Source organism: Rhincodon typus, chromosome 7, assembly GCF_021869965.1.
Source record: "Rhincodon typus isolate 14 chromosome 7, sRhiTyp1.1, whole genome shotgun sequence".
Lineage (NCBI taxonomy): Eukaryota > Metazoa > Chordata > Chondrichthyes > Orectolobiformes > Rhincodontidae > Rhincodon > Rhincodon typus.
This window is the reverse complement of record NC_063338.1, coordinates 17,801,169-17,817,345: the sequence shown is the minus strand read 5'-3', so window position 1 is coordinate 17,817,345 and position 16,177 is coordinate 17,801,169. Positions and strand designations below refer to the sequence as shown.

The following is a 16,177-nucleotide window of genomic DNA, read 5'->3' as shown; positions in this document are numbered from 1 at the left end:
TTAAATTGAGCATAAGCTGGAATGTAACTGCTATAAACACTTGACATTTTTCAGATCCCAGCTCTTTATCATGTGACCAATGGATTTTGAAAAAGCCTTTGCTGCCTAGAAGTCATGTACAGAAAAGCAAAAGGTCAGTAAATCACAGCAGTATAAACTTTGTTTTCTTGCCACAAACACACTTTTTGATGTACTCCACATACAAGTTAATGTTTCAGCCACAACATTGTTAGACATGCATTCATAGTTGCAAATTTTAACTTCAGAAATGCATGTTTTACTTTCTTCTGGTACTGGGCAGAAGACATCAAGCGGGCAATATGGGGTATGCTACAAAGAATTTTAGGCATCTGTTTTTTCAGATGCTGATGAGTGTGACCACATGTGCTAGTTCATATTTTATACTTTGCATGTAAGGTGACTCCCATTTTTTTTAAGTTTTTTTTTATTATTTTGGGGTTTGAGATCAATATCTGTGGTAAGTCATATTCAAGGTAGTTTTTGAATTATTGAAAAATATATCTAATGTCTTTGCTTCTAAATCAATTTACAAGTAAGTGCACAGTAAGTTCTCATTTTAAAGTTGAATCAGTCAGTGTTTTCCAGTTTTTAATGTCATTAACAAGCTAGTGACACTATATATTTGTTTAAAGTTGAGAGTTTCAGATTACTGTTTGCCACATCATGGTCTGCCTGTACTTTAGACCTTTCCCTGTGCTTATGCTCTTGCAACTCAATTCCTGCTAGCCTTCATCCACAGTTCCTGCCACTATCCTCGGTCCTCGGTCCTCCCTCTTGACCTCCCCACTTCCACTGACTCCTGTTCCCACCTTTTTGTCCTTCTCTTTCAAGAGTCCAGTATTCACTTCTGTTCTGGCTGCCATTCAGAACTTGTACTGAAGTTCTGCCACTAGGTGGTGCCCAGAAGTTGAATAGTGCAGGTAGTTCTGCCAGTTTCTTCCATTTAACAGGAGCCAGGTCAACTAAAATATGTTTAACTGGTAACTTAGTGTAATTGCATTTATGGTTTTTTTTGAACTACTTTTGTTCACAAATAGAGGCAGTTAGAAATGTATACTACAACTAAATTTTCTCTTGGGAAAAGTCCTAAAATAACTAACTGTACAGTGCTTGTGTTTTGATTTTGATTTTATTTTCCAAATACTTCAGCTAGAACGACACAGTATTTACTATACTGTACTTGTGAAGTAAAGTTATATTTTTTTTTGAGAGAAAAAAGTCTGCAGGAAACTAAGTCTGGCTTTGATATACATTCCAATGGGAAACAGTGCTTCACTTTAAAGTCATGATTTTCAGGAATGCAGCCACAACTTTTAAGTGAGAATTTGCTGTATCTTGCATCATTTGCAATATGCAGCAGGCTCCTTTAGAGTCAAAATATCTGTTTATATCAATGTTTTTATTTTTTTTTTAAAAGTCTGTACACGCTTCCTGTCCTTAAATTTCATTCCAATTGTTCTGAATTTGTTCCTGTTGTACCTCCTCTGTAGTGTTGCTTCCAGATTATACCTTCTCTCAGGCACACTTGTCTTAGAATGGCCACAAAATAAATTTGTTAGAATCATTCCAGGGCTTAAAGGGTTCCTTTTTAAGATTGTGTATTCTTGGGTTGAATTTTTAAGTGGTTGAGTGATCTAATCAAGAATTTAGTTATTAAATTATTCCATTGGGTAAATACAGAAACTACTGTTTCTGCTAACAAGGGAATGTAGAATGAGTACAATTTTATTTCGGAGGAGTAGGCCATTTATAGACAAAGGCACAAAATCCATAACTCGTCTCCAGACAGCTATGAATGCTGCATCAATTTTGGATTTTCAGACAGCTAATTAGTTTGGTTAATGTGTCAAGCAGTATAAAACAAAAGTAGGTAAATGGAGTTAGCAAGAATTGCAGATGCTCGAGTCAGTCAATGCTGGAGGAGCAGGAGAGTCTACATTTTGGGCCTAGACATTTCTCCATGACTGGTGAGGGGTCTGGACCTGGGACATCTGTTCTCCTCCTGGTGCTGTCTGACCTGCTGTGTTCCTCCAGTTCCACGCTGTTGACCAGGTTAATGGAGTGATGGAACTGCGGTACAAATCATTCATAATATAACTGCTCAAGGAGCTAAGTTACTTACTTTTATTCTTGTGTAACAAATCTGCTTTTGAATCGAGACTTTCCTGAAGAGGTGATTTTGGGTAGTTCAGGTTAGTGATCAAAACAGTCAATTCTCTTTTTTTATTTGATAACTGGCAGCAGCCCAGTGTCTCCTTTTTATGGTTTTAAGTTATCCCTTTTTATAACGTTTGCACAAATTACTTGACATTTAGATCTCCTGTATTTTTATAGTGCATCTTATAACCAATGTAAAGTGTTTTTTTAAGCTAATACCTAAACAACAAAATAACTCCATGGCAAAATACTATTCTATTCTAATTATTAAATTATTCTACAAATAATATGTAGTACTTTAATGTTTGTGTTGTGCATTGAAATGCAGGCCCAGTATGGCACATAAGACAATGAGAAGAAACTTTGTCTAAAAAGTAAAATATGACTAAGTTGTTTACAAACTAACAATTTTTGGAAAAGAGCATTTATAAGAACACTTTAAGTTTCAAAAATGTTTAGGATCACTAAACTTTTAAATTACTTTACTTTTCAATTGTATTTATGTTACCAAGTTTTTGTTTAGTGAGATAGCCAGCCTATCAAAAGTCTATTATGAAAATGACGAACTCCATTTCTGGGGTTCCCCATATGATGCATTCCCAGTCTGTAACCATCCAGGAAAGTGAGACAGAAAATTTGAGTTGAAATATTTTCTCTTCTCCAATTTGGTTGCTTAAAATCAGAGGAGATAACACTAATGAGCAATGCCCCTGACTTACCCCTTCTCAAATTATATTTTAGGGTGAATCTATTGAAATGATGGTACGGTGGCTTAGTGGTTAGCACTGCAGCCTCGCAGCGCCAGGGACCTGGGTTCGATTCCTTGGGTGACTGTCTGTCTATCTGTGTGGAGTCTGCATTTTCTGTGTCTGTCTGTGTGGGTTTCCTGCCACACTCCAAAGATGTTGGGTGGATTGACCATGCTAAATTGCCCATAGTATCTGGAGATGTGCGGGCTAGGGGGTGGATTAGCAGTGGGAAATGCAGGGTTACAGGATAGGGTTTGGGTAGAACGCTCCTTAGAAGGCTAGCATAGACTTAATGGGCCAAATGACCTACTTCCAAATGATTCTGTGGAAAATCTTAATGTTTTTAAGATACACAACCATTTATGTCAAAAGCTTTATCTTGAACAAACTGGATTGTAATAATGTGCTACAATACCAATGAACTAATCTAAGTTGCAAAGCTTTTGTATTCTAGTGAGGGATCACTAAAATATAAAGTCAGTGCTGTGTGGAATTTAAGAAAGACAGAACATGCACTTATGTAGCTTCTTTCACAAGGAACTATTTCACAGACAATTAGAAGTTTAAGTGGCATCATTGTTACAAGGAAATGCAGAACCAAACTGTTCACAACAGGAACCACAAAATGTGACCAGATAGTCTATTTTAGTAATTTTCATTGAGGTATTTGAGAGCAGAGAAATCTTCTCTTCAGGTAGTCCCATGAAATCATTCACATCCACCTGAAAAGATTGGGAGAAGCGCATTTTTCTTTTTAATGTCAGATCTGACAGCATGTTTTGGATTTGATTAACATAATTAATCACTGGCATTCAACTAAAATTAAGTTTGGTATCTTACTAAAGTGCTGATTTTAAGACCATAACAGATTAAGTAATAGATTACGGAAGTGGCATGATTAGCTCTTCTGCCTTTTCCTGTGGCAGTTATTTGAAGTTTCACATTTGAGTGGTATGTTGGCCTTCGTCGTGAGAGGTTGAGAGTACAGGAACAGGGATGTGTTCTTGCAGTTGTATGGGGCCTTGGTGAGACCACACCTGGCATATAGTGTGCAGTTTTGGCCTCCTTTCTGAGGAAGGATGCTCTTTCTCTCAAGGGAGTGCAGCAAAAGTTTATTGGGCTGATTCTGGTGATGGCAAGTTTGATGTATGAGGAGAGATTGACTGACTAGGTTGGGTTTGTTTTTCACTAAGTTCAGATGAGTGGGTTGGGGAAGAGAAGAAAAAGGTTGGGGGGGCGCAGTGGGGACAGATCTCAGACTTAAAGTTCTAATTGGACTGGACAAGGTAGATGCAGTGAGGATGTTCCCAATGGTGGGTGTGTCTAGAACCAGGTGTCACAGTACGAGGATTCGGGCTAGACTATTTAGGATGGAGATGAAGAGAAATTCCTTCACCCAAAGAGTAGGGAGCCTGTGGAATTCATTACCACAGGACGTAGTCGATGCCAAAACATTGAATGTATTCAAAAGGCAGCTAGGTATAACACTTGGGGCAAGTGGTCAAAGGTTAGGGGGAGAAAACAGGATTAGGCTATTGAGATAACATGGTGTAGAGCTGGATGAACACAGCAGGCCAAGCAGCATCAGAGGAGCAGGAAAGCTGATGTTTCGGGTCGAGACCCTTCTTCAGAAATGGGGGAGGGGAAGGGGATTCTGAAATAAATAGGGAGGCGGATAGAAGATGGATAAAGGAGAAGATAGGTGGCGAGGAGACAGACAGGTCAAAGGGGCAGAGTTGGAGCCAGTGAAGGTGAATGTAGGTGGGGAGTTAGGGAGGGGATAGGTCGGTCCAGGGAGGACAGACAGGTCAAGGAGGCGGGATGAGGTTAGTGGGTAGGAGATGGGGGTGGGGCTTGAGGTGGGAGGAATGGTCAGGGAGGCGGGGACTAGCTGGGCTGGTTTTGGGATGCGGTCGGGGGAGGGAAGATTTTAAGCTTGTGAAGTCCACATTGATACCCTTGGGCCGCAGGGTTCCCAAACGAAATGAGATGCTGTTCCTGTAGCTTTCGAGTGGCGTCATTGTGGCAATGCAGGAGGCCCAGGATGGACATGTCGTCCAAGGAGTGGGAGGGGGAGTTGAAATGGTTCACGACTGGGCGGTGTAGTTGTTTGTTGCGAACTGAGCATAGGTGTTCTGCAAAGCGGTCACCGAGCCTCCGCTTGGTTTCCCTGATGTAGAGGAGGCCACAACGGGAACAGCGGATACAGTATACCACATTAGCAGATGTGCAGGTGAACATCTGTTTGATGTGGAAGGTCTTCTTAGGGCCTGGGATGGGGGTAAGGGGGGAGGTGTAGGGGCAGGTGTAGCACTTGCTTCGGTTGCAGGCAAAAGTGGTGGGGCTGGAGGGGAGTGTGGAGCAGACAAGGGAGTCATGGCTGTTGAGTTGGACAATCAGCCATGATCATGAAGAATGGCGGAGCAAACTCTATGGGCCAAATGGCCGTCTCCTGCTTCTGTCTTCTATGTTAGAATGGAAAACAAGTGACAAAACCTAATGTGCTACATTTAAAAATTGTAATAGAATGCAAAACTACTTGTATTTTCTATATTTCTAATCAAACGCAGCTGAATGTTTTAATTGACCTGGCTCCTGTTAATGGAAGTAGTTTAACATTTTTAGTCGTTTGTAAGCAGGGAATTTGAACAATAATTACAAAAAAATGAAATGAAAAGCAGAACTTCAAGCTGAGCACTTTTCATTGTTTATATGCTGTTAAATCTGTAGAATGTTACAGTGCAGAAGGAGATTGTCTTATCATACTCACGCTGGATCTTTTGGTAGGGATAACTTGTTAATCCTAAAGCCCTGCAAATTTTTCTTTTGACTGATCCTGTTGAATCTGCATCCAGTTTTTTTGGTAGCAATTGCCACATTATAAAGGCACACTTAGTAAAATAAAATCTCATGATGCTTTGAGTCCTTTGCCAATGACCTCAACTTTGTCTACTGCTCGCTGAACCTTCTGCTGCAACATAGAATTCTATTTAAAAGAAAAAATTCCTTTTCTTTGTGGTTTGAAGGCAAAGCAACTTAATATGGTACCAGAATTATCCCAAAGTGAAAGATTAGCTCAGAGCACCTACTCTCTTGTCCCATGTTTCCAGCATTTTTATCTTGATTTCAAATTACCAGCATCTGCAGAGTTCTACATTCACAACAGTATCTACCTGTGTAAACATGTGCTTTTGCATCCTTCCGGTGATGATCCTGTAACTCATGTATCTTCCAGCTCTCAGCCTGTATTGCAGGGAACTTTCTACTTCCTGGTTTTTAAATTCTACAAACATTGCTGTTTTACTGTAATACAAGATCCCAAGCTTTTCAAATAACTTCAGACTTTTAAAATGAGACTGAACTTTAGATGCCAATAATTCTGCCTTTGAATTCTGCTCGGCTCGTACCACAAGAATTAATAGCAACTTTTTTTTTTTTTCTTTAAAAGGTTGGCTAAGGAATGTCTAGTTCCTCCTTGCAAAATGCAAGTAACTTTTTTTTTTAAAAAAAGTAGTTTGTGATTATTAAATTATTGAAGGGAGCATGTTACTTTTGAGCATTGTCTGTCTGCTTAATTACATCTATATGTGGCTTTGTCTGTAAATCCTCTTCTGGACCACATGAGTGCATGTATGAATTTGAAAACTTAAAATAAAATTAAAATTTCAGTTGGATAGAAATGTTTGTAACTCTGGGTTTGGGGGGGGGGGGGGCGGGGGGAAAAAAAAAAACCTTGTCATTTTTTATTTATTTGACTTGCTTTAATGTTCTTCCTACCTTCTATAGCTGCACTGGAAACCTTTTAAACTACCCTGACAATTCTACAAATATTAAGCTACATAGAGTGCTATTCTGCATCCAGCTGCAATGCAGACAAATAGTTCAGCTTCAAAAATGTGTGTTGGAGCTGTTTTTATTCAAATTGAGTTTGTCATACATGGTAAATCATCCTATGATTTATGGCTGTAATTGCAGAGAAATTTGGTACCTGAAGAAATCTGTTGACACATCTACATCTACTCGGAGTGAAATTACTGGAAAATGGGTTCCACGGTGTTCTCGGCCTCATGTGTTTCTGCAGAGGTAAAGTTCCTTCCCAAGAAGATTTCTTCTTCTTGTGCAAGATGAGTTGAGCTATCAGTAACAAGCTTGGTCAGTTTTCTTTCCCTTACCAGGTTCAAGTCTCTAGTTCAATGAACCCACAACTTCAATAGTCTTGAAATCCTGCAAGGCTTAAGGGTTGTGATAACTGTCATTTTTAGGAATGATAAAATTGGGTGGAGTCAGAATGGATTTGTGAATTACTTTTGTAACAAACAATTGCAATAGTCTTTAGTACTGCAGTTTACTTGTCAAGCAATAACATTCTAATGTAATTAGATCACAAGACTGTAAGGAACAAGAATAACAGTAAGCCATTCAGGCCCTCACTTCCACTTTCTGCCATTTTCCCCCATAACACTCGGATCCTTGATCAGTAAGGGAATTATCTCCACCTTAAATATACAGGAGGCCTCTACTCCCACAGCTGTCAGGAAAGGAGTTCCAAAGATGCTGTTTTGAGGCTCACTCAACCCAAAATGTTAACTGATTTCTCTCCACAGATGCTGCCAGACCCTGCTGAGCTTTTCCAGTAATGTTGGTTTTTCTGATTTACAGCATCTACAGTTATGCTTTTTATTCATTTTTACAGCCCCCACTCACCCACACAAGTAGATACTCCTGCTCTGTAGGTCTCTGCCTATCTCACTCAGTCACACCCTCCTGTCCCTGACTGAATCAAACCACCCTATCCTAAGTGGTGTGACTACCTCCTAGTGCAAAGAATTCATGTAACTTCCCCTTCCTAATGCTTTATACTGGCTGTAGTTCAGCCACCAGCTCAAACTTTACTAATTGATGTGTTCATCTTGGATCAAGATGGCATTGAAGCACCACATGCTGTAGTATTGTCATCAATTGAACTCCTTAATGTTTTAGTCAATTGTGCTACTTTCCTTATTCATTAACCTTGATAAGGTGTACTCTTAATTTTAACAGTAGGAACAACCTTAGCAGAGACTCTGGCCGGTAGCTCCTTTCTCTGTAATAAAGCCAGAACCAATTCCAATTGACTCCAATGAACCTAGCTGTTTGACTGTATATCAGTGGGGTATTTTCCCCATCTGCAACTGATGCTGACCACATCTTGGTTTTCATACTCTAATTCCTTTTCCTCAGTGATTAGCTGTCATTTTGACTGTGTGGTATGTATTGAGAAAAAGCTTTCATAATTACAAGAATACTGAATCTAGAGCTACCATTCAAAGAGGCAATGCTGTAAATCATGAGTTTTAATGCAGTTTAAGTATTACCAAGTATCTACCTGTCAGTAAGATAAACTTTTTTCTAGACCTTGACTTGCTTTTCATTTTTGCATATGGCAGAGAGCTTTATTTTCAATGAGCATACATTAAACTACACTATTATAACTGCAGGAATCTACGATCTTGTAAGAGAAAAGTAGACGCATTTCTGGCTGAGCATAGAAAAAAGCAACCTCAAAGGACTAAGAAAAGATCAAAGAAGAAACAGCTCTTCATTTTCAAGCTTCCTGAATCTCCATCTTCCATTGTAATCTCAGATAATGAAACTTCAGAAGTAGAGATTAGTACTGTCAAAAGAAAACTTACCTCAGCTGTCCTGAGCAGAGGAGACAGGACCAAAAAAAGCAGCTGTGATTTTTCTGATGACTCTATTACATATGAAAGTGGATTTTACAGCTCTGACTACAAGTCAGTACAGTTTGAAAATAGCACCTCTACAAATGTAGATAAGTTTACATTTGATTTCAGGCCATTGAATTTTGTACCAGATGGAACAGCTGCATTTTCAACTTCTACTTCACTATGTCCTGAAAATCAGTTGTGCCCTCCAAATGAAAAAGGGAGAAAGTGGGCAGGATTACAAAGCAAATCACATTCTTTTGGTTGGTTAAAACCTAGTGGTTTTACTTCTATGATTGCAAAGCTGAAGGCTAGACCTTTGACTACATCAGGTAGTGTTGTTAATGAGACATGATGTGGCTGTTCCTTCAAACTTCCCTTCAATTCACTACAAAGCTCCACACAAACCTGGATATGCACCATATGAGTTTGTTGTACTTTGCTAGATTACTGACTATTTTAAGCTTGCTAGTTTTAATAAATAAATGTTTAAACAGTAACTGGCAAAGGAAATAATGCAAAAGTGACCAATATACCCAAAAATAAGTGGTCATATTGCCTATGACCTTACCATTAATTGTAAATCCTGCCCTTGTTTTATTTTACCAAAATGCAGTACAGCTATTTCTGCTAAAGTGAATTGACTGTAACATGATTGTACAGCAGAAAGTTTATGCTAGTCATAGTTATTTTTTTCAGCAACTTTGATTTTCTAATGGTGATTTCTACAGCATGAGGTCACACAAATGCAACTATCCAAATTAGACTTTATCTGTCACTTCAGCCCATTGACCCAATTGGTGAAGATTTGTCATTTATGTAAATGACAAGTGGACACAGTACTGATCCCTGTCTGGGAAAACAACCCTCCACAATCACTGTCAAGTGGAAAGTGTTACATGTATCAGATCAAGGTCTGGGCAGATATAGTTGGGGTGAGTTAAGTGGCTAACTGTTCAGGAGGAAACGTTTCTTTATTTGAAGAGCAGAACAAGCATTTCTGACATCGGATCCCAGAGGACTCTCCCTTCTAGCAGCCATAGTTCTGGGGAATTCTTGTGTATAACCCTCACCTGGCCTGGAGTGACAACATTTTGGGCAAAGCAAAATCTAGTGCATTTTTTAAATAGTAGAATATCAATCCTATTAAGAAACAAGTTTAACACTTCCAGCTGAATTCCACAGTACCAGTAAGTTTCTAGGGGTAGTGAGCATAAAAGAAACTTTACATGTGCTACTAAGATAATGTTTCCTCCTTTGAACCAGATGGTTCTAGAGAGTTTCTTTCCACTTTTAAATCTTTCACAGTAGTTACTGTGTCATTTCTATTAGGGATCTCATGCTCTGGTTAAAAAGTGCTTGCTATAAATAGGCCAAGGAACTTGATTTTGTCCTAGCGTTAAATCAACCAAACAGTCTGCCAGCCATTAGCAACTGTTTCTCTTGATTGCTTAAGCCCGATATTCTAAATTGACTTGAACCCGTATCAAATTTCCTCTTTGCTTCTCATAACTGTTGTTTCAAGTCTATCCACAATTAATCCCTTATCCCCAGAGCTATTCCCAGTAGAGAGAGGATGAAATCAGTGAGTCAAATACAAAGGACTGTTTTTTTCAAAATCTTGACTAAAGGTCTATAGGGAGATAAGATTCTGCCTTGAGATACCAATTGAGTCATAGTCTTACAGCAAGACAACAGACCCATTGATCTAACTGATTCAAGCTGAAGAAGATTCCTAAACTACACTTATCCCATTTCTCTAAAGCTATATACTTCCTAATGTGCAGTTCCAAGAATTGGCTGAAATTATATTTATGTAGTTGTGGCTTTTATACTTAATCAGCTCAACGCTGAGTAGAAGTATTCTTAAACATTGCAGGATTGATTACTATACATAAACCCTGAGACACTGGCCTAATTCTGTTCCAACATTCAATGGTGGTTAATGTTTCTCGACCATACACTTTTGCCTTCTCCCTTCTCCCTATAATTATCTGTTGAAAAAAACCTTTCAGTGGGCTTCTGCCAAGATAAATACAGGATCCCAGAGGATACCTGTCAAATCAACTCCAGGACATCTCTGTAGGAGTTCCTCACCTACTTCAACAAATCTTACCTCTATCAAAGGTTCAGCACCGTTTGACTTTTCAGATACTGAAGTAGTCCATGTTCAAATGCAACAAGGCTTGGGATGTCAACTACAAAGTAACTTTGAGGCTAGGCAATGACTATCTCCACAGAGACAATCTACCCACTTTTTGACATTCAATGGCATTGCCCTCACTGAATCCCCGCTGTCAACATTCTAGGGATTACCACTGCCCAGAAATTCAACTGGACTCATTATACAAACATGGTGGCTACAACAGTAGGTCAGCGGCTAGAAAAACAGCAGCACGTTACTCACCTCCTGACTCCCCAAAACCTGTCTAACATCTACAATGTACAAGTTAAAAGGTGTGATGGGATACTCTTCACCTGTCTGGATGAGTGCAGCTCCAACAACACTCAAGAAGCATGGTACCATATTGCCCACTTGGTAGCTGCAGTATGTGTCATCTCCAAGATTCAGCACAGAAATTCACCAAAAATCCTTAGGCAGCACCTAACAGGAATATTACCAGGTGCAAGTTCTCCTCCAAGTCACTCACCATGACTTGGAAATATATTTGCCATTCCTGGCCCAAAATCCTGGAACTCCTTAATGGCATTGCAGGTCTAGCTGCAGCACATGGATTGCTGTTGTGGTGGTGAGCTGCTGCCTTGAACCACCAAGGGCAACTAGGGATGGGCAATAAATGCTAGCTTAGACAGCAACACTAACATCCCATGAACTTTTTAAGTAACTCAAAATTAACTTTCTCTCTCTGATCTGCCACATCTGCTGAGTTTCTCCAGCACTGGAAGTCTGAAATAAACAGTATTTGCATTGTTTTGTTTTTTTACACTTTTATCCGATTTCATACACACCAAACAGCACCATTTTCATCCTCCCTAACTCCAAAGCTTAATTTTCCTTAAGTCACAGTGACTCCTTTTCTGTGCACGTTTGTCCATGTGGCAGTCAACATTCTTCTAAGTTATTGTTGAAAAGCTCCCTCATTACCAACATGGAACTGACTGACCTATAACTGTCAGTTTTATCTTTCTGCCCTTTTTGAACAAGGGCAGTTCTTTCAGAAAAGCTTGGGGAAAGTACTAAGCATATCTAAAGTTAAAAAGGTAAAGTAGTACATGGCCAACTGGTTAAAAATACATTCAGTAAATTCGAGTCACTGATCCCATTTCTCCTCAGGTTGTTTTGAACAAAGATTCCAGCCTCTCACGTAGTGCACAGTCCCTTTTTTGCAGGCAGTCACATCAAGGTGTTTTGGACAATGTTAGGGGTGAAATACAGTATTACATAGATCAACTCAGAAGAATCATAAAAGCTTCAGAATACAAAGTATAGGCAATTGTAAAGCTAAATCTCATTGTTCTCAGATTGAGAGTGTGGGTGTGGGGAAGAAAAGGGAAACAGTTTTTGCTAAACCCTCAAAAAGAACCAAAATTTGAAAAATGATAGCCAACGAAGAACAGCATATGTTCTTTGATAAATAGAGCTTGCACTCTACATTAAGCATAAACCTAGAGATTGCAGTACTAACATGTTATTGAAACATCCTGCATTAAAGCCTTTACACATTTAAAACCAATTTAGTTCCAATGTTAATTCTTAACTAGTGCTGCATTCAGGGGAAAATATTTCATTTGTACCATTATGAAACACTACAGTTTCAATAGATACAAGCAGCTTAAAGTTTATAACGTGGATAAAATAGCCTTAAAATAAGGCATTTGTGACTGTTTCATTGAGTAGGAAAAAAAGACTGTTCTACACCCAGAAACCTTCCATACATTATTTACAAAGCAATATGCATTAAATGCAAGAAGCCAGTGTTCTAGGCAGGTTGATTGATAAAAAGTAGTTTAATTTTTGGTACATATATAACCAAAGTTAACAATTCTTTTAATGGGAAGGATTCTCCATCATTTAACACAGTAACCCTGTGAAGAAAGTGTTTTCCAACCATGATTTCAGAAAACATCTTGTATCTCCCCCACTGGGTTCATTTAATTTGCAGTGACCACCAAAAGAAATGCACTTAAAGTGGCAGAGCTGAACTGTTCTGAACCATCCTTCCTGTTTTGTGTATTACAAAAATGAGCCTCAAAAACTAATTGTATTCACATGAGTTTCTCAAACCACAAGTCAAAAATCCATTGATCTAACAACCTGCAGTCATTGCATACATTTGAGGACTGATGGACTGTGCTCCTTGGAGTAACAGGTTTGCAAAGAATACATAACAACAAAAGAACCAACTTGATTTAAACCACTCAGCATACTGGCAAAAGGGATTGTATGACCACACAAATTAAGATGCACTTGAAATTCTCCATTCACAATGCAAGAAACCATTAAGACAACACCACTGTTTTAGTTGGGACTGAACAAGTACTCAATTTTGATTTGGACAGAACAACTGTGTAGCCAAAGGAAGGGAAACTGTAATAAAATGGTCTTATTTTCTGGACTTCATCCTCCTGTAAATTCTTGGTAACTTTCAAAAAGAGTCTGAACAAGTTGTATTAAGGTGTAATATAACCCAGTGGTGGTATAATACGTCCTTAATTTAAGAAACTTATCCATTACAAGGCCCACAAGATATTGTCAGTTAGCGGCAAGTGCTGAACCCTTTGAGGCTTAACTTAAGGTAGTGTAAAATTTGTGCCCTTTGATTCAACCCCCAAAGATTCATCAAGAAAGCACTGATTTACCATTAAATCTGAAAATGAGAACCTCCCCAGAAAAATATAAAGCTTCATCAATATGAACTTCAAAAAAAAACCCAACCAAAGTAACTGCAACTGACTTTTACAACCGATAATTTGAAGTCAGATGTCTGCAATAACTTTATTATAGAAAACAGAATTAAAACAAACCAGTGTGATCACTGTAAAGCCCTTAATTTACATTTAGATATTACAGTAGAAAATACAGGAGGTAGAATGCCAAATCAAGACAATTTCTGAACTCCGAAATTCAATTCTACAACCCCTGTGGTTTATTAAAAATACAGAACATGATTTCAATTGACATTCGTCCAAATTCAGTCCTCTTCACTTTCAGACTCAGATTCTGTGGAGAGAAGATGGTGTTACCAGGTGGACAGGCATTTTGTTTTCTTTCTTTAAAAACACAATAAAAACAATGCAGACATTAAAGAAAAAGTATACTTTTGTCAATGAATTCAGCTTTCTTCTTGGAATATTCCAAGTAAACATATTGATGCCAGACTGACCACCGCTGAACAACCTACAACTGCATGTCTTATTCCACTTCCAAACAAGTACTGTCATTACCATCATAGTTCATCTATTAGTTTTGGACTTCCTTGTTCTGCTTGCTGTGAAGCATAATCAAATCTGATTGTTCAAATTATACAGACTGGCATAGGCTTGAAACATACACACTAGTATTCCAACTACATAGCTTATTTACAGACATTGGCTGTGACTTCGGATTCCTTTTGAAATCTTCCTGTGTTAATTCTGTTCAATCTATTGCATAGATCTGTTCCTTTCATAATATAGCTGTGGCACAATACCTATACTTGTCAGCAATAAGTTTTGCTAATTCTTCAAATTTGACAAGTTCAAGTAATTTTTCCAAGTGTTCTTCAAAACATATCCAGGTGAAATCAACAAATGTATTCCGAACAGTGGCTATTGCTATGCTGTCACTGCATTAGCAAAAGATGACAAAATAAGTCTCTGGCTTGGGCAGTATTTGTTTAAAGGAGGGTTGTAGCAGTTCAATTTCCTGCTCCTCCCTCCCTTTGTAATTGTACGATGGATTTTGTTATTCCAAGTTAGGAGGCAGAAAAGGCCCTCAAAATTAGGAGATTATCTGAAACAGCACCCCGTTTAAACATCATCAAGTCCTGAAGCAAAACCTACAATAGATGTTTGTTGCTCAGATTAGTATCACTATTGAGCAAAATACATAAAGCAAAAATCTTACTGGAAAGTAAATTACCAAATATTCCAATCATGCTCTCTAAAACACTCACAGTTGTAAGGATTCAAATTGCAAGACAACTCACTATCAGCATTACTCAAAGTTTGGTTTGACCTGCCATTTACAATTTTAAAAAAGGAACAAGCATGGACTAGTTAAGCCTCTGAACTTGTTCTGCCAATCGAAGAGGTCATGGCTAGCAGCTAAAATTGTGCCATACACATTTGGCCTCCATTACTACACAACAAGCTTGTGTTATAAGTTTTGCTACATCTGGGCCAGGAAGCACGGGTTCAAATCCCACTTGCTCCACAGACGCATAACTACAATACAAGCCTTCGTAAAATACTGTACAATAGATCACACTTTATATCTAAGCAATGTTTCTGTATCAATGCAACAGCGTGACAAAAAGTATGTTATACTATTCAGGGCTTTTAAATCTACAGAAAGTTCAGTTTTAACTAGTACTGCCCTATTTATTCCAAAAGATAATTAAGTTGCAGGGTCTTGATTAAATATTGCCTGTTCTCAGAAGCCATGCATTCCTGCACCCACTGTGAATACATTAACCCATTATATATTACCTTCTTCAGCATTCTTGAGCCACTCGACAAATTTCTTCATCTGCTCCAGGAAGATGCTCCTGCCTTTTGCCATGTTTGGCTCTCGGTACCATTTCAGGATGGCTTCTTCACTCAGAACGTCAGCTATATAAAAAAATGTGGATGGAGGGAAAGACCCCCCCCCCAAAAAAAATCACCACATTAAAAATAAGAATGAAAAAAAGCCTTCCTGTCTTCAAGGATCGATTACTAGATGACAGGAACATGCAGCTTCAATTCCATGTCCAGTGATACAACATGGGCAGTCCCCAGAGTCCCATAAATTCCATGGGACTTACCAGAATGGTTACCACATTATGACAAGCACTTCATAAGTGATCTTGCCAAGCTCTGCATTCTCATATAGTGAATACAAGTTTTGGATGGGATGGGGTAGGAGACAACACGGACTAAATTTATAATCCAGCAATAATTTCACATTTCAGCTATCTATTCTACCTGCTGTTGGAATTGTAAAGTGGCAACCGAAAACTCAGGATTAAGTGCAGTCTCCTCACAGAATGTTACCTTAACTTTGCTTCTGCAAGTATAACAGTATAACTGTAACTTGATAGGTTATGTTTTATTTGCTGCTAGATGTTCCACGAAAACTGGTTCCCCGGTAACCAAAAACCCTTCTATTGAGCAAAATTTTTATTAGAAATAGAAATTAGAAAATGATCTACAATAGCAGATTTTTTTTCTCCTTGTAGAATAATTTGTACATTCATTCTGGTAATTAAAAAAATAAGCCAAACAAATCTTTGTGCAAGCATCTATGAAAACTATTCAACTTATTTCCCAGTTTCGGAAGTCCACTTCTTGATATTTAAGACCTGCACTGCATCTATTGGTGCTAAATTGCACCCATGATAC

The 16,177-nt window shown here is 38.5% G+C and overlaps 2 protein-coding genes across 5 annotated transcripts in view; one reads left to right on the top strand and one right to left on the bottom strand.

Moving 5' to 3' along the window:
- si:ch211-227n13.3 overlaps nucleotides 1–11,249 on the top strand; it is a 29,080-nt gene extending 17,831 nt beyond the window's left edge. For 2 of the 3 annotated variants that reach the window (XM_048598631.1, XM_048598629.1), the window contains 4 exons: nucleotides 55–133; nucleotides 6,376–6,411; nucleotides 6,903–7,010; nucleotides 8,405–11,249. In XM_048598631.1, the coding sequence (XP_048454588.1) occupies nucleotides 55–133; nucleotides 6,376–6,411; nucleotides 6,903–7,010; nucleotides 8,405–8,987 (806 nt within the window). In that variant the 3' untranslated portion in view covers nucleotides 8,988–11,249. The remainder of the gene's footprint in view (nucleotides 1–54; nucleotides 134–6,375; nucleotides 6,412–6,902; nucleotides 7,011–8,404) is intronic. The other variant, XM_048598630.1, reaches the window with a different exon arrangement.
- Nucleotides 11,250–12,582: 1,333 nt separating this feature from the next.
- LOC109934293 (eIF5-mimic protein 2) overlaps nucleotides 12,583–16,177 on the bottom strand; it is a 30,557-nt gene continuing 26,962 nt past the window's right edge. For both annotated transcript variants that reach the window (XM_020533109.2, XM_020533110.2), the window contains 2 exons: nucleotides 15,284–15,406; nucleotides 12,583–13,814 (listed from right to left, as the gene is read on the bottom strand). In XM_020533109.2, the coding sequence (XP_020388698.1) occupies nucleotides 13,786–13,814; nucleotides 15,284–15,406 (152 nt within the window). In that variant the 3' untranslated portion in view covers nucleotides 12,583–13,785. The remainder of the gene's footprint in view (nucleotides 13,815–15,283; nucleotides 15,407–16,177) is intronic.